We start from the raw sequence: 18428 nt of genomic DNA, 5'->3' as shown, positions 1-18428 counted from the left end.
CAGTTTTTTTCCTTTTTTCTCTTTAACAAAGCCTCGTATTTGTAGGCCCTTGTGCAACCCCTGTCCTTTTAACTGGGTAGAGCTGTTGCCATGTGATAGGTCCTTTAACGATTTGATCTCTGAACTGGTTGCCAGCCAATTGAATTGGAAATATTGTCAGAGACAACCAATCATAGATGACTGTATGTCACACACAGCCAGACTCCTGAGGCTTTACCTCCCAGCCAACAAATTAAAACGTACATGGCACAGCTCGCTACTCCTAACATTTTCAAAAATATATATATATAAGCATAATCTTGAAAGTTATTTCTTAAGCAAGTGCATATGGCTATTATAATCTGCAGTAAAATTAAGAAATGTTCTAAAAGCTCAGGTGTTGATTGTACGGGCTGGTCGTTGGCATCAAGTATTTACACTGTGTCATGGTGCTCGCAGTGTGCATGGCAAAGTAAGGACGCTGGTACTCGCCAGCTATTGCCACCAACCCCATTTTCAAATAACCAAACATCCCCAAGTGCAACCACACCCATATCTCGCTTTTACAGGCTTTGGCTGGTTTTGGATATTATACTGTTTTTATAATGCATGTTCTAATTTACTACCTTCCCATCCCACCCTCATAGCGTATCTTAGAATACAGCAGAAACATCTCACACCTTCTCTGTCATCTACAACATGCCAGCCAACAGGTTTACCTATAGAACGATTCAACCGATTCAAAAGGCTTTGACGTAGTGACCACACAGCTTCTTACTGTAATATACAAACTGAAGCACACAAGATTTCCTGTCTCTGTTCTAGGACCAATTGTTGTACATTCTACAACATAGTGGACCAGGCATGGAGGGCGCTGGAATCTAAAGCACGTTGACATGACTCCTCAACTTACAATACAACAGTGAAAATGTAAAGTATATATAGACAGAATTGAATAGTCCATTCACTTTAGTGCTTTAAGCACAAAAAGAGTTGGGCATAAGAAAATTATGCTACTACAGTACAAGTATTGATAGATTATGCTTTCAAATGTAAAATAACTAAAACAAAAATAACTTAAAAACAAACATTAGATTGCATCTACATCTACTATACATAATTTAAGCTGCTTTTTAATCCCCATCTCATTTAAAAAATATCTATTCATCAAATATCTATTCTACTAATTATATTACAAGAATCCAGTTACAGGAAATAGAAAAATATCAAATATCACCAGTGATGATAAGAAAACATGACAACCTGAACAAGCAGAAATATTGCTATGGTAACCACCATTGTCCTTTGACATCAGCAAGTATCCTTCCCCCTGGTGCTCTGATCGGCCGTCCGGGCGCCCCCTGATGTCGCAGGGAGGAAATCAGCACGAGCCAGAGGAGAGAGGGAGTGGGTAATTCGGGGTTGTGTGGCAGGCAGGTGTAAGTGTGTTGTTACTGTCAGATGGCTGTGTCCCAGAATACGGTTGTCTGTGTGGGGTAAGGGGGAGGACGGATCTTTTTGGCCCCGCTGCTTTTCCCCCAGCTTGGGAGGACAGATGCACTTTCTTGCTTGCACTGACTCCTCTCCTGGTGCCTGTCCTCGTTCCTGTCCGGAGGAGGAGGCCTCTCCAGAGTTCTCTGCAGGTGCGGATGCTGCCTGGAGCGGATTTCCATGCACAGGGTGCGTTTCCTCTCGATCTGCTCGAGCATAGTGGTGTCGCCACATATCCAGGGCATCTGGGGCATCTGAGAGACAGAGTCAGTGCTCTAAGTTACGTGAACACAACTTGACCTCAAAGCTATGACATTAAATATATTTAATAAGACTAAACAGGCAACAATCAATAAGAGAAAAAAACAGACCTAACAAATCAGATATTTTGAATCAAAATAAGCTTAATGGGGATTGGTGCAAATAAGGACCTGACATCACATGGCCCAGACCCTTTTTATTCTTATTAGAAGATTACAGGAATGTCAAATGAAATTGAGAACAAAATCTCAAAATTTAGTGTTGTGTTAAAGCACAATTAATTGTGTATATTTGTGTATATTCTACATTTAAGAAGGTGACTGATAAAGTAAGTCTTCATGACCTATTATTACAGGCTGAAATTGTACAGTACAGAAAAACAACCAAATGTGTTTACCTGACTTTGATGAGTCTCTGCCGCTCTCCTCTGTGGAGTGCCCATCGGTGAAGGGTTCGCAGGCATAGAAGGTGAGCGGCCATACTTCGGTGCGGCTTTCAGATCTACGAAGAAAAAATCACATGTCAATGTTAAAACATATGACAGTTTGATGATCAGCGTTAGATTCTGAATTTGAGGTGCTAACCCTCACCATTTCCTATTCCCACGGTCAACGGCGGACTGCCAGATGATCTCCCGTGGTGAGTAGGCGTGGTTGTGGATGAATGCTGTCCCGACACTGTGCTGCCGTTCCTCTCTTGTGCTTTCGATTGGTCCACGCTGTAATTTGCTCTGTTATCTCGCCGAGGCGTGCCGTCCGATCGGTGTCCTCTCTCTTTGTTATCGCACCTGTACTCCATCGCAGTGGGGCTCTTGCCGTTCTTATGCTGCTCAGTGCCGTTCAGACTCCTGTCCTTGCTGTCCCTTCTCACCTCCAGGCCAGTTTTGCTCAGATCCTTGCTGTCCTGCCTGGGTAGAAGAGGAGGAGGAAGATCTCCGTTGTGGCTGCTCCTCTCTCTCCCCTCATGCTTGGACTCAGAGCTGTAGCCAACTTTGTCCTTACTGTTGCTGCCCCTGGATGTTTCTTGTCGGGGCAGGATCTCAGGTGGCTGGTCAATTCTACCTTCATGCCTGTGTTCAATGTCACTCCTAACTCTATCTTTGCTATCCTGCCGGGGTAACAAATCAGGACGATGGTCCTTGCTGTCATGCCTATATTCTGCTGCAGTTCTAGCTCTGTCTTTGCTTTCCTGTCGGGGTAAAAGCTCAGGTGGCCTGTCTCTACTTTCATGCTTTGAGTCCACACCGTTCCTAGCTCTCTCTTTACTATCTTGTCGGGGTAAGAGCTCAGGTGGTTGATCCAGCAGTCTCTCTCTGCTTTCATGTCTAGAATCTACACCGTTTCTTGCCCTCTCCTTGCTGTCTTGTCTTGGTAACAGCTCGGGCGGCTGATCTAGGAGTCTCTCTCTGTCTTTGCTGTCCTGTCTCAGCAGAGACTCCACTCCGTGTCCCCCGCTCCTGTCTTTGCTGTCTCTCCTCGGCATCAAGTCGCCATTGCTGATCCCTCTGTCCTTTGAGTCTCTTCTTATCAAAGAGATGGGTTCTAAGGAGCTGCAGCCCCTGTCTTTGGAGTCCCGCCTCACAGGGATGGGCTCTACACTGCTGCCGCCCTGGTCCCTGCTGTCCCTACGAACAGGCGGTGCTTCTACACCACTACAGGTGCGGTCTTTACTGTTGCGTCTATGGGGAAGTTGCTCCACATTGCTGCTCCCTCTGTCTCTGTCTCTGTCTCTTTCTCTGTCTCTGTCTCGTTCTCTTTCTCGGTCTCTGTCTCGGTCTCTTTCTTTATCTTTGTCTCTGTCTCTGTCTCTGTCTTTGTCTCTGTCTCTCCTGTGAGATGAGTCTTTGCTGTGGCGCTCCTTGGAGTCCCGCTTGGACTCCTTGCTGTGGCTGTGACTGTGGCGTTCCTTGCCTTCACGCTTTGACTCGCTGTGAGACTTGCTTTTGGACTCGGCTGTGAAAGAACAGGACAAAAGAAATCAGAAGACAAACCCAAATGAGTGACACAAGATGGACACAAATGATTCCCCTCTCTCTATTGCATCAACAGTACTGCCCAATAACTAATAATTAGTAATTTAATTTAATCCCAATAATGTAGTGAAATGAATAAACTGTTACAGAACATAAAACGTCATCTTTAGGGTTTATCAGAAAAAAGTGTTTTGGGGTGTGTGTGTGTGTGTCTGTGTGTGTGTGTGTGTCTGTGTGCCTGTGTGTCTGTGTGTGTGTGTGTCTGTTTTTCTAATACAAGTTTCTGCATTAACATCAAATCTCCTCTAGGTGTCACTCAACACCCACTGGAGCAGCTACAGTAAACCACTGGCTAGATGAGTCAATGTGGGCTCAGACATCAGAATTAATTTAACTGAAGTAATTGAAGTAATTTAATTGAACGACGTTGTTAGTATGTAATAATTATCAATGATACACACTATCATTAGGTTTTTTGAATTCCATTAAATCAATTAAAACCTGTAGTTCATATTGTATATTTGTCACTTTACAGTTTTACCATAAAACCTACATAATATACACAAATCATTTTTAAATTACCACTTCCCTTAATTGATTTCATGTTTACATTTTTTTCAGCATTCTTTTTGCAGAAACCACATGGGGTTGTCCTCTTCAGCCCAGTATGCATTCTGCATACAGCACATTATGTTACAGCTTGTGTGTGTAGCAAATGCTAGAAGGGATGTATGTATGTATGTCACTGATTGAACAATAAAGACATTATAGATCATGACTGCACAAGTGAAAAATGTATCTGCATGATTGATTTCCACATAGGCTGTGCCTGTGTACGGTTTCTATATGGGCTTGAACATATAGTACCATACACAAGCATTCCCTGTCATGCCCACATGTGTCATACATGGCTTTTTAAGTGTGTGTGTGTGTGTGTGGACGCATGCGTGTGTGTGCGTATGCGTATGGCGATTAACTGCCTGGTAAGTGGGTCAGGCTAGCTGTTGCTGTCTCTATCGCCTCAGAACAGGAAAGAAGAAAAAAAAACTGAACCTCCAATTCACTGTGTTGGGTTTGTGTGTTCTCATTACACCGTGTGGGCTTGTAGCCAGTCACAGAGCAACACGCGCAACCTGTCAGTGCTGGAGCCCCGTGTGACACAGGTGTTAAAAATAAATAATGTAAAAAGGCCTGCCAGCACAGCCCACTCTTGATGGAAAAGATAAGTGCTGATAAACCATATGGGACTAAAAAACTAAATACTGTCAAAGGGCTCATTAGTGAGATATCCCTGGGAATTCCTGACATGTGACCATTCTAGTATAACACTTGACTATCTAACAATCACTTAATATAAATTACTAATTCAACAGATTTAATTAAGACAGTGCATTAAATATAGTCCAACTGATACGCATGCACAAACTGCGAGACATCAGTGAAGTCAAAATAGCAAGAAATCATAAATTGTCTCTGCTTCCACTACCCCCTGCTGCACAGCTGCCTGAGCCTCCTGATTGGCTTAATCATGAGTGGAGTATGTGCTGATTGGACAGAAACGAGAATCTGAAACCCTCTGATCAGGTGAAGATTTTAGTTCAGAGCCACAGCTATCCTCACATCAGGAGCTCATTGCTCTGTTGAAGACCGGCATGCCCTGAGCTGTGATTGGCTGGATTACCCATGGGGAGGGAATCTGCAAATAAGAAACAGGGATTTCTCCTCCTTCCACTGTTGCTATGTTGTAGTTGCTAAGAGCGTGGAGTAAGGACGGATGTGTGGACTCCTTTGTAGTTCTTTTATGATTCATGTATAAAATGCACTTAAATAAATCTTTCTCTCTTTAAAAAAAAAAAATCCATTTAGATTACACAGCTCAGCTCTGAAGAGGGGCATATTATTGAGGTATACGTGATGTCACTATGTCAACAGTAGAGTTAAACTTCATGTCAAACCTCACTCCACATCATTAGATGCAGAATATACTGTATAGTATATATTTATTAGTGATCCAAATGCATGCATGACATGTCTCTGCATTAACTGAAATATCCTTCATGCATTTATAAAATACTATCTTGCTTATTTGGTTTGATTTAATGCCTACAGTCATAATTTTTTTATTCATTCATATTAAGGGCATTGGATTTCAAAATATTCAAGATTAACATGGACATTTTAACACAAAAATAATGACTGCATAATGCATGAGCATGAGAATGTTAATTTGCGACGGACTGATAATGCTGCTGGCACCAAAGCCACCATGTGACAGAAAATACGATCATGAGTGATTAACCGTTTTTAGATCCTTTTTTGTAAACTTGAAGCAATGTGTGCACCTTGTATTGTCATGAGCAGATAATGCTTTCTTTCCCAGCTGCATTGATTTTGGCAGTCTCCTGAGTGTGGCATGGTTATCTGTATTTAAACATGATGTTTACATATTTAAAAGTAATGCTGCCTGATGGCCTAATGCCATGAGTAGGTTTGAGGGACCTGCTGTCCGTTTTAGTCGCTAATCCCCTCAGATTAAATCATACGATCTGTATCAGACTTGGCTCACGGGGGCCTAGATTAAATAGATGGTAGGTTGTAGAGAGCAGCAAAAACACGGTACTGTAAAAGTCATGTATTCTGTGCACAGGCTCCTAATTTTGCAGGGTTAAACTTGTTAACCCATAATAAATCTAAATTACTCAATGACTGAGAAGGGAACTGAGGGGCTGCTTTTTGTTAACGCTCTTCACCATGTCTCTCTAATGAAATCAGGATGTAGGGAGTAAAATATTTACAAAGAGATGCAGTTGTAAGATGTTTACAATCTGGAATCTGAGGCATAAATAAGTGAATACGAGGACACACGTCTGTGTCTCTTTTGGTTTTACTACAAAGCAAAATAATACGACGGATGTGTGAAATGACTCACTCTCTCCGGGCTCTTTAGACTTTCTGCCACTGGCGTTTTTCTTCAGCATGTTCCTGCCTGTGGTGAACAGGTTGGTTAGCTCGTCCAGGGGGCTGGTGGGCGTCCGCGAGCGACCTGTCGACACGTTCTGCATGGAGCCGTGGAGCCGACCCACGCCGTCTTGAGGTGGCGAGCCCTTACCGTGAGGGGTGGCGGAGGCGCTCCGCGGCAGACCCCCGGGGAACGGCATGTTGGCGTCGAAGGGAGGCGTGCGCATGAGGCTCAGAGGGGTGAGACAGCGGCCCATGCTGACGGGCGACGGGCAAGCGGAGTGGCTGCGCTGATAGGAGGATGAGGAGGAGGATTTGTAGAGGGTGCAAGGTAGAGGGGGTGCGGAGGAGCGCCCGGAGACGGTGAGGGTCGGGGTGGCGGTCAGCTCCCGGCGGAGGTGCGCGGAGGAGGGCGGCTCGGTGGAGGACGTCGGGGACTTGCTGTAGGACTGGTTCTCCAGCATGGGCAATTTGGTTACATCTAGAGGGGTGAGGGGGGACTCGTCTGAGTTTGGTGAACACTGGGCTGGCGCCGGTGGGAACACTAACAGCGGAGGCCGGTGCGTGAGTAAATTGGGAAAGGGTGCGGGAATGTCACAGAGGGGAATGTTGCGAGGCGTGGAGCAGCGACTGAGAGGCTCGGGGTCGTAGGGCGCCGGCGTGGGGCACGCGGAGCGGCATCCCACCGGGTCAGTACGGTACTCCATGTCATCCAGAGCAGGGTACTTCATCTCCTCGTACACAGACTCTCCCGGCTCCTCGTCCTCGCTCTTCAGGGGCTCTCGCGCTCCAACGTCGATCCCTCCCATCTCTATGTAGACGGGTTCATCTTCGCAGTCGTCCGTGGGGCTCTCGTCGCTCTGCGGCGGCGACGGGTTGCGTTCAGAGGGGGAGGTGACGTGGTGGAGGGGTCTGGGCAGGCATACCCCGCTGCCCGCGTGACTCTTGATGTAGGACTCGTCAAAGGAGACGCTCAGCTGCGTGTTGGGGTTCCTCTTGGGTTTGGGTGGCGGCACCCTCCTACAGTCCTCACTGCATCCTTGAGCTGCTGAGGGACAGAAAAAAGTCTCAATACCAATCCACAGAAGAATTTCATATTCATGAGAAAAACTATCTATTAAAGACAAGTATACTTTACATGATTAGTTTTGCGATTCATTCATCAGTTTATTACATTTAATAGTTTGTCGCTCTGACTTACAGTGGGCTCTGATGTGGAACGTTTCTGATGTCACAAAGCAGAACTGGATTGATTTAACAAAAGTGTATTTCCTGAATCATTTATAATTCATCATTAAGTGAATCACTAGCATTTATATAAAGCCTATTGCTGTTGCTGTGGGTCAAATGTAGGTCAACGTGAGTAGCTGAGAGCAATATCTTGAGTCAGATATGTGGGAATAGTTGAGGCATATGCATGTTTCTAGGTCACATATACAGCAGTGGAGCAGTATGTGAGTATAGTATCTGGGTCACACACACTGTGGAAGCTTCTTTCTGATAGTGGTGACGTAGCATTGCAGTGTGAATCGCTTTAGATGTGGTGCAGTGAGGCTCCAGTACAGTGCTCACGTAGACCAGATACTACCGTACAGTACGGCCCTAACGCTAGTTTTACACACACACACACAGTGAGTGGACATGCTCTATACTACTGGGTGGCTCACAGAGTATTTCTAGGTCAGGCATTGGGATGTTTGGATAGGAGTGTCCCTTTCTCCTATGGGCAGGGGGAGATAAGTGTAGTTAAGAGCCAGACTATGTCTGAAATCTTCAAACTGCAGATTTTACACCTTTAATAATTCAGATGCCAGATGGCCCAGACACACGCACTCTTCCCGTAACTTTATGACTCACCACCATCACTACATGCACGCAGGCCTGCATGCACACACACACACACACACACACACACAGCACATGCCTACACATTTGCCGAGGGAAATTGGGACAAGCATACACACATTTTATACACCACAGTCTCACAACCTATGAAGTTGTTCCAGAAAGTCTAACTGAGTAGGTGTCTGACTTCCATATTTCCTGTCACGTATTGAGTGAGTGTGGCTTTGGGGACTACGTATATATGATCCTGAAATTTAGAGAGACGGCGGATGGACAGATAGATTGGGAGTCTTTATATAAGTGACGCACATGAACAATGAATTCAAAGTCAAGAACATCTCATGTTGCTTTGCGCTGGTATTTTGCATGCTATGCATTCACCCAGTGCTGATGCTGATGTCAGTGATGCTAATTTGAACCGACTATGAAACGGGCCTTTTGTTTCCACGTTTTCTTTTCATTACCACCAACACCAGGGTGTTAATAGAAGATGTGGTTCAACATGTATGAGTATGTGCTTATTTGGAACAATATGATACTCATAGTCTTGTCTACTCTCTCTTCCTTTCTTTTCATGCATACAGTACTGTATATGCATGCATGTGTGTATGCATGTACAGTAATGTGCACACAACAATGTACCTGTGCCTCTTTTCGGTAACTCCCAGATAGATTACTACACTAACAGGTTTGCATGGTGGATCTTGAGAACAGTTTCAGCCCTGATGATGAATCCATCCCTCCAAACATCTCTTCCTCCCTGTCTCTTCTCCTCTCTCTATTCCTCCCTCTTCTCCCCCTCCCCCTGTAGCGGATGTGTTTACCCGCAACCCCCCTCTCCCTCCCTCTCCTCCTGGGGAAAAAGAATCTAGGTCAATCGCTCCTCCTGAATGAATTCTACTTTGACAAGCTCCTCCCCTTCCCGCTACAGCGCCAGCTACAGAGCACGCAACCCTCCCCTCAGCCAGGGACACCCCCACACTCTGGCTCTGATTGGCTCCGCAGCCTCAGACTCCAGCACCTCTGGAGCCCCATTGGCCCAAGCTGTTCACTGATGCTGTGATTGGCTAGGCTGCAGGGGGTCTTGTTTCTGTGGGATGGTTGCCGTGGTGCCCAGGAAGATCTGTGTGCACATAGAGAGATCCCCACCAATCTGAGCCAGGCTGGGCGACTCCCTCAACATCACGTTGGCAGCGAAGCATCCAAACTGAAATGGAGTCAAAGCTTCCTGCAACCTCTAAATCTCTCTGCTCCCACAGCCACCTGCCACCTAGACTTTTATTATAATATCTGTTTAATTTTGCACTGCTTATTATTTTATGTTCTGCACAACATGTGCTGGGATGGGTTTTTGTTTTTGTTTTGTTTTTCAGTGAAGGAAGGGCACATTTTGCATCTGCTCCAGAAGTTATTGTATCTGTGGCTTGTTAAGGGAAACATTCCATTAGCTCAGTCAATCTTTCTATTATCCATCAAAGCATTTCATACACTGAGTTGATTTACTTTTATTATGCCCGGTCTTTCATCCATGGCCAAGCATATTGTGTTGTTTTGCTTCATTGCTGCAGGCTGCATCTTCTGGATCTCGATCAATGCATCTCTAAATGTTGGCCATGCAACTTTTAACTGGGATAGAAATTGCTTGCCTTTTTTTTTGTGATTTGACTTTTAGAAATATAAAACTGAGTCAATTTTAAACAAGTTTATAGAACAGTCTAATTTCTTTATGTGCCACAAAAACAGCTTTGACAACTTACTGCTCCACATCCAGCACAGTCCTCTGATATATGAAGGTTCAGCTTAGAGTGTTACTCCCAGTAGTAGAAGCTGTTGCATTAGTGCACTTATAATGATATAACCGTGGTTTAACCCCATTGTACTTCAAGCTCATCATTATTTCTAAATCGATATGGTACTTAATTGAAGTATGCAGTGAATAGATAGATGTCATGTCATTGTAGGAGAAACAGTGTTGAGGAGGGCACTGCAGAGAGCATATAGCTATATTTAGCGGAGCAGTTTGGTGTGAAGTGCCACCACCACTCACCGTCACATCTCTCCCCACGGCAGGTGGACATGGGACTGTGGTCCACCGCCTCAGACGACATGCTGAGCTTGGTGGCCGGGTCCCTCCTGGGCTTGGGTGGGGGCTGCTTCCTTGAGGTCGGGCTTCCCACTTCCTCCTCTCCTCCTCCGCCGCCACCGTTCCCGCCGCCGACGGAGTGGAGGGACTGGGAGCGTATGGAGAAGCCCTGCCCACAGGCAAGGGCGTGCGGGTGGGGCATGGGCATGTGCTCCTGGGGGTCTGGCATGGTAATGGAGCCCATACGTAAGTGCTTGCCTTCAGTTGCTATGTCTTCACCCGTCCTACAACAGAAGAGAGAAGGTGCAGAGGAAGGATGTAAGGAGCAGGAATTTCAAGCTAAAAGAATTAGACATTTTACAGTTAAATGTGTGGATGAGGCAAAAATAGTGCATATACCCTGAGACACAGTCAGCAATGCTCTCGTAAAGCGTACGTAAAGCATTTGTGTGTGTTCATGTACAGGGTCCTCTTCAGGGCAAGGCATTGATTTGAGTTTAACCCTGGACATGACCAATGCTGCTCACACAACAACACACTGACTGACACCATGGAAGTCCCCCAGCCTGTACACAATCAATCCCTATAAATGGATGATTGGCCTGAATGGAGCGTTAATGATGTCTGAGTGTAGTGTGGTAATGGGGGGAAAGGAGGTCTGTGTGTTTGCACGTGTGTGTATTTGCAGTGTAAATGAGCTCAAGATCTGACAGTGTTTGGGGAAATGGTTTGTACAAAAGACATGACAAAATTTGCAATGTATGCAGAGTTGATCTCTGCAGTGTATTTATTTATTTATTCTCATATCAGAGACACAATTACGCTAACGTCAGTGATTTGAATGTTTAAACAAATAGATGAATTTGCATGTGTGGCTTCAAAGATCTCTATCTTGTGTGAGTATGTGCACATGTGTTTGTGTGTGTGTGTGTGTGTGTGTGTGTGTGTGTGTGTGTGTGTGTGTGTGTGTGTGTGTGTGTGTGTGTGTGTGTGTGTGTGTGTGTGTGTGTGTGTGTGACCCCTCAATGTGGGACTTTGCTGACTCTGACTCCCTCCCGGCCAGCTGCTGAACAGAAGGTGCTTGGTGGGGTGGGTTCATTGGTCAGAGGCTTAACTTTGCCTAGCAACAGGGTACCCATAGAAACCAGACACAAAACCAGCTGCCGTCACACACAACAATAATAAAGTGCACGTGCACATCACAATTTGTTTACAGATGACAGAGGCTCGACAAGACAAAGGCACCTGCAGCTACCTGTGGAGCCGCATTGCTAATGTTATTTTAAATGAAGGAAGGATGTAAACACAAAGTTGCTGCAGTAGTAATGCAAAATTGGCAGAAATGCATATTTCCATGTAAAAATAGTGATCATGCATGTTTAGGGGGGAACGTGTTTGACCAAAGAAAGAATGATGAACACTGAGCCACAGGTGTCAGCAGCACATCTCTCACCCATCATATGTTTTGGGTGTGCATCTGCTGTGATTGTGTGCATGCACACCCTTACACATGGTTTGTGAGTATGGGTGGGTGGGTGTGACTGGAGTAGTAGTGACTGGGTTATTTATAGGATATTTGCCCAGTGATTGGCTAGAGGACAGACCACAGGTGCACTTGGACCAGTTGGAGTTGACTTGTCGTCGGGCAGCTCTGGGTCTCTCACTGTGACACCATGTGACAAGGAAAAAAAAAGGGAGGAAAAAAAACATCACAGAAACAAGCAAAACACTGAGGTAAATCTTGGAGAGAAAAAGAGGTTGGGAAATGATGTGTGAGTGTGTGTGCACGTCTGCACGAAGGGGGAAAGAAAGACCAAAGCAGCCGTTTGGAATTTGCATGCATATGTAAATATACGTAAATTTAGTGTGTGTGTGTGTGTGTGTGTGTGTGTGTGTGTGTGTGTGTGTGTGTGTGTGTGTGTGTGTGTGGTATATGTGTGTTCATGAATACACTTGCACTTAGGTAAATGTTGAGCATCCGTGTGTGTCCATGCTGTGTGAATAACTTCTGATGAAATACAATAAAAGAAAAACCCAGAGTGTGATAGCAGCAGGCAGGAAGGCCCGCCTCACTCAAACCTAACGCACTGATCTGATTGGCCTATGGCTGTTCCAGCTGTCACCAGGCAGAACACATCTCCTGCAACTGAGCTCACACTTAATCTCTCTCTCTAACAGGTTTTTTTTTTCTTATTTTCCCCCCCACTCTTAAATACAATTGCTCTAGCAAGCTCTTCCTCCCTCGTGCAGTCACATGGGCCATTTGTTCTTTCCTTCCCTAATGTATTCTATTTCCCTTCTGTTCATGTCCATGCACGCACATGTACACAAGTATGCATGTGCTTCTTTACGCACATGCAAATGCGATTGCAAGCATGCTCACAAGAATCCTCACACTCTGTCTCACTGTCAGTCAGTTACTGTAAAAATGGGTCGTCTCATTGACCTACTTATATGCCTCATGAAAATTCCAGTTATTTTTTAGACTCTTCCTCCAGTGACTGTGTATTAATATTTTAGCTTTGGCAACAGCTGAAAGCCGGTGGAAGGATAGCGGGACAGTAGATGTCACTTTCCTCAGGCATCGCCCTGTCCCATTCAGCAATTTACAGTACAGGACTGCATTGGGCTGATAATAACAAAAGAACATTAGGAAATTTTACTGTGGCAAGTTATAACAGAGTCCAGGGTAGATTTCTGAGTGGTTTTGTCAGCTTTGCAAGTGGTGCGCGACACACACAAAAATACAATCACGGCAGCAGCAAAAAAGCAGCTCCTTTTAAATCGCATGACCCTGTGACAGAAACGTGACAGGGTTCAAAGTGTCCCTGAATAAATCAGCTAAGATGAAGCACATCTGGCCACATATAAACGCTCAGCCCCCAAAACCACATCAATGTAATCATCTGATGTACAACTAAAACTCCCGACAGCTGCTAAAATACATTGTACCATGTCAGACAGACAAATGAACACATGACAACACTGGACCACATTTGCCTAAGCCTTTGCACTGCGAGCTGATGTTTGCCCTGCTGAAGCATTAGATTACATGTCTGACTAAAGTAGTTATTTCTCTAAAAGCGTATTTGCTGTTTTTAGTTTTTTAAATAATATGCATCCATATTCTCCTGATAATTCTACAAATGGGGATTAAAATTTCAAATGAAGACCACGTGCTACATGTCTCTTGGCAGATATACCATCGGTCACATCACAGAAGCAACCAGCAAAACAAATGTATAACTCATGTACACTGCTCTTAGAGCAAAATTCAAATCAGTCTTTAACTACTAAAATATGCCAAAAAAATAGATAAACAAATCCAAAAAATTGTCAAAAAGTGTCTCTGCTCTCCATTTTTGGGTATAATGAAGTCATACGGATGTCAATAGCACTTTACAACCCTTTTGCAATGTCCCGTTATCATCCCCAGTGACTGGGTGACTCAGAGCGCTCACTATTCTACCCCACAACACAAGCACGCCGTATCCACGTGCTAGTCACGTTGTGAGTGCATGGCCATTCGCTGAAGTTTCGGGACGCCACATAGTGGTGTTGCTGTGCGCTGTAGCTGCTTGCTCAACACAACATACAAAACAGGATCCAGCGGCACATGTGACTAGTATCCGATGAGGTCGATTAGAAAAAAATGCATTTTCTTAAAGTCTCCTTGACGACGATACAACTTTCTAATCAGCTGTGGAGTTTTCTTCCAACAAATGGTGTATTTTTGTTGTTCTGTAATCACCACGGCATTGCACAATGTCTAATTCCCACCCTCACATCCTAACACACTTTCCGTCAAAGCCAATCTGCCTCCTTTTTTAATTCTACAAGCTCTTCATCTCAAAAATGGAGCAGCAATGACCTCCATGCAAGGACAAGTCCCAAATAAGTCTAAAAGTGAAAAATTAATTATCCTCTAAAGATCGTGGGGTGCACCAGTCCACACTGGCAAACTCTAAAATATGGCAACGTGCCATTGCCACAGGGACCCTCTGGCCACTTGTCCCAATTCTTTACAACCTCTCCCTAAAATGTACCCAGTGACATCCTTGCAGAGCAGAATCCCATTCATGTGCTGTAGTGAGACTTGTGAATGTACTTCATAAATCACCAGGAAGTCCAGCAGTATCCTGACTATAGATTTTACAACAAGATATCTGTGTTCAAAACCCTTGTTAAGGAGACTGTTATTTTCTCTTTTTTTTCTTTACCTTCTTATGGCTTCCTCCTGTTTTCTCTTCTTCTCGTTTTTTTCCTGCAGGAATGCCCTATTTTTCTCATTCCTGGCGTGGTCAAAGTTCTGAGCTACCAGGCCGTTGTAGGCTCTCAGCCCATTCTCCTCAACATACTGGAAAAAGCGGAGAGTTTCCTCCTCTTTGGAGCTCATCATTCTTCAAGCCTTTCCACAGCATTCTGTTGAGGAAATATAGGAGACATAGTCAGCCATAATTACTTGTGCAAAAGAGTCACAATAGTCACAATATAGTACTAGCGATGTGTACTAGGATTGTATATCGGTATGTTTTGAATGCAAAGCAAGAATAAATGTGTCAGTTATTATTCTTTCAACCTTTATATTTCAAGGTCAGCCTTGGTGAGAGAAAAAAAAAACTGGTGGAGCAAGACTGCGTCAGTGCTACAGCAATGTCACACGTTGATTTTATGTGATGTTTTCTGTAGTTTTTAAGGAACTGTTGCTGTGGAGTTTGTGGCCTATGGAAGGTGCATGTTGGTGGTGAGAATTGCATCATGCCTGCAACTACAAGATAACCATTTTCTCTGGGGGGTTGCAACATCTTTTTCATCGTTCATTATGCACAAAAACACATACACAAAAGCTCACATGCACATGTAAATATGCAATAGTGACGGCACTCGTTGTTAAGCTAACAGTAAGTCACAACCTTCAGTTTTCTTTTTTGTCCGTGGAGCCGTAGTGGCTGGCTGCTCACTCTCTCAGTTGTGTTTGCACACTTTCTGGCCGAAAAATTACTAGCTTTAAAAACTGGAGAGGGGCTTTCATCTTCTGCAGTTGTAATACGTGTTGGGCTCAGATGTGAAAATATAGCACTCCTGGGACAAACCGCACAGATGAAATGAAGCAATCTTACTAGGCTGCGATGCATGGTTTTGCATATGCAGACATCATCATCATTTTATGTTTTAGATCTAAAAATAATCTCCTCGTGAGTTTGAGTGTTTCTTGCTGCCTTTGATTCTGTAAAAATACTTTTGCAGACGACATCACATGTCATGAGAAAGAGCATGGACGCTGCTGTGAGGGAAAAACATCTTCAATGAAACATCCACATCGGTGCAATCATTCTGTGATTCATTCCCTCTTAATGGGAATCAGTTTAAAATAGCATTGTTTGCAGCCACTTGAGATGCACACCTTGCATGAAGCAGTTAATGATGTTATTCTCTGTGCATGCGTGTATAATATGCATTTGCCTGTAAACCTGAGTAACTGCATGGAGCATAGTATATCGAGCGTGCAACCGCCTGGTGTGACTTTGGATAGGCCAGTGATGGAAGAGAAGAAAATAGTGAATGCTTTTATGTAGGTCAATGTTTTCAGATCAGCCTAAGACTCATGCTTGTTTACGTGTGAGGGAAGCACTGAGTGTGAGTGTGCAGGGAGGGGGGAGGGGGATTGTGATAACTGTATGTATGTTTGTGTGCGTTATGTGTGTGTAGGCAGGCAAGGGCAGCGAGGGGAGGGCTTGGAGGGCAGCCAGATGGAGATTGCAGGGCAAGAGAGAGAGAGAGCGGCCATTGTCTGGCCATCCTCAGCATCCCTCTACCTCATGTCTGTCTATCAATAAGTCCAGCACGGGGCCGAGGTCAGTGGGTTTATCTGCCAGTTCCACTCCCTAAGACGCATCCTCAACACTCCTTAGCAGAGGCTTTTACAAGCATGAGGAGAGGACTGATAAGGACCAACAGACAGAATCACAATCTCAAAAAAAAAAAGCTCAAACTAGGGCACAGAATCCTGGTGTCAAGTGGTGTTGATATCTTTTTTTTTTTTTACCTCCTGATTATCAGGTCTTATCACCGATGCACAGCCACAGTCAGAGATCTGAGGCTGTACAAAGAAAATAAATCTTGGTTTCTGGGGAGAAATGAGGTGTAGCAGTTAGATGTGTTAGGGGTGCAGCAAAGGGAAGGCATAGTTCAAACAGTGTTTGAGCTGAATTAAGCTTGCCTGCCTAATCCCTGTAAGCCTGCAGCAGCACTCTGCACTGGAATCAGCTTGTTTATCACACTGTTTCTACCAACCAAGCCTTTCTCATTTGATTTTCCTCCCGTAACTCATCAATGTAAACTGCTTTTGTTATTTACTCATCTTTGTAAAACATGCCTATTCAGCAAACAATTTTTCTCCCACAGAGCTTCCTTTTCATTGCTCCTTCTCTTTACCTAATGCATTTTTGTCTTTTTTTCCCCCTGTCCCATCTCCTCCTGCCTGCCTTTGCCCCAGTTGACATGGGCTGCAACAGTTGGAACACAGAGGTGCACTTTGCTTTAAAAGTAAATGATAGTGGCACACTGTTTCTGTTTCCAGGCAACTGTGTCCCATGAGAGGGGCAGCATGGTTATTCTAGAGACACAAATGTCAAAAAGATTGCAAGGCCAGTAGTCTGGTGACAACATGTGTGGGCACTCGTGCATGCACACACAATCGGTGCAGTGCAGTGCAGTGGACCAAGTAAAGATTAACCTGTAAACCCAGGCACACACAGGTGCCACACTTGGCAGATCTGATTTTGTGGTTTTTATGTAGACTTCACAATAGAAAAAACTTTTCCAAACATTACGGGCGGCGTGTGTAGCTTTTGCTTGCATAGTTTTTCTGGGTTTGTGGGTCATTGTTATGTATGAGCATACTTACAATGGGGCTGTGTCCCTGCTGGTTTGTAGACCAACTTCTCTTCTGTCGTCCCCTGATGAGTCCAGTGCACGCTAGTGAACTCTGACCTATGCTGGAGCACCAGTGCACTATTCCACTTAAATCCACATAGACCTCCATCCATTGTATGGCCCCAAATGACTTGGCTTTCTACAAGGAGTCCCTGTGACCCAGGATGAGGCTGGTGCTAGAGGGGAGCTGGGCCATTGGGTGCCCAGCCCAAGGCTCCCTCCTCCCCCTGGGCAGAAAAGGGAGATGCGACCCCTCCAGTCCAGATGTTGTCAAACTCCAAGCCAGGTGCCAGCTTCACTGCTCCGCACATCTGCACATTCTACAGACGGAAGGAAGACGCAGCGTAGCAACAGACCGCACCCGCAACCGCAAGCATGACACAAATACACACTAACACACTCTCACATCAGAACTCCCCCTTTGCAGTTGCAGACCAAACACTCGCAGTCTTTCTAAAGCTTCGTTTCCCCCAGAAAAGTCTTTCCTTCTGCTTTAAGACGTCCAGCTGCACAGAATGTCTCAGAGTGTCGCACAGGTTAAAAGGAATCCTTATTCACAGTGCCCTGGAGGTCGAGACCCAGGCAGAGCAGAGTGCGCTTCCCCCGGTGTGGCATTCCCTAGTCGGCTCCCTCTGTCCTGCTCAGCCACACAGGTCGGTGTAGTCGGTCTGTGCTTAAGCAGATGACACCGGGCTTCCCAACTATAGATCACAACAAGAAGAACACGCCCACTGCCTACTGTAGCCACCTTCCACTACAGCGTCATCATCTCTCTCTCTCTCTCTCTCTCTCTCTCTCTCTCTCTCTCTCCCCTTCCTATTCCTGGACTGCTATTTCTCTTGCTGTGTGCTTCTCCACTCATCCTCATTCATACTCATACCCTAGCCTCTTTCTCCAATTAGT

At 45.0% G+C, this 18428-nt stretch overlaps 1 protein-coding gene across 2 annotated transcripts; it reads right to left on the bottom strand.

Moving 5' to 3' along the window:
* Window positions 1-3: 3 nt before the first annotated feature.
* On the bottom strand, window positions 4-18202 carry nyap2b (neuronal tyrosine-phosphorylated phosphoinositide-3-kinase adaptor 2b). 2 transcript variants are annotated; one of them, XM_085803826.1, is made up of 7 exons: window positions 17497-18202; window positions 14810-15011; window positions 10554-10873; window positions 6633-7706; window positions 2322-3683; window positions 2129-2232; window positions 4-1724 (listed from the first exon to the last, which is right to left on the bottom strand). In XM_085803826.1, the coding sequence occupies exons 2-7, from the start codon at window positions 14986-14988 to the stop codon at window positions 1437-1439; spliced, it is 3327 nt and encodes a 1108-aa protein (XP_085659952.1). In that variant the 5' UTR covers window positions 14989-15011; window positions 17497-18202; the 3' UTR covers window positions 4-1436. The 2 variants fall into 2 exon arrangements, with proteins under 2 accessions (XP_085659952.1, XP_085659951.1); XM_085803825.1 differs by having other exon boundaries at window positions 6633-7709; window positions 17497-17730.
* Window positions 18203-18428: the final 226 nt, after the last annotated feature.

This window comes from Trachurus japonicus, chromosome 17 (assembly GCF_045865225.1).
Source record: "Trachurus japonicus isolate A0001 chromosome 17, Traja_1.0".
NCBI classification, from domain to species: domain Eukaryota; kingdom Metazoa; phylum Chordata; class Actinopteri; order Carangiformes; family Carangidae; genus Trachurus; species Trachurus japonicus.
The sequence above is the reverse complement of the archived record's forward strand: the minus strand, read 5'-3'. Positions and strand labels throughout refer to the sequence as shown.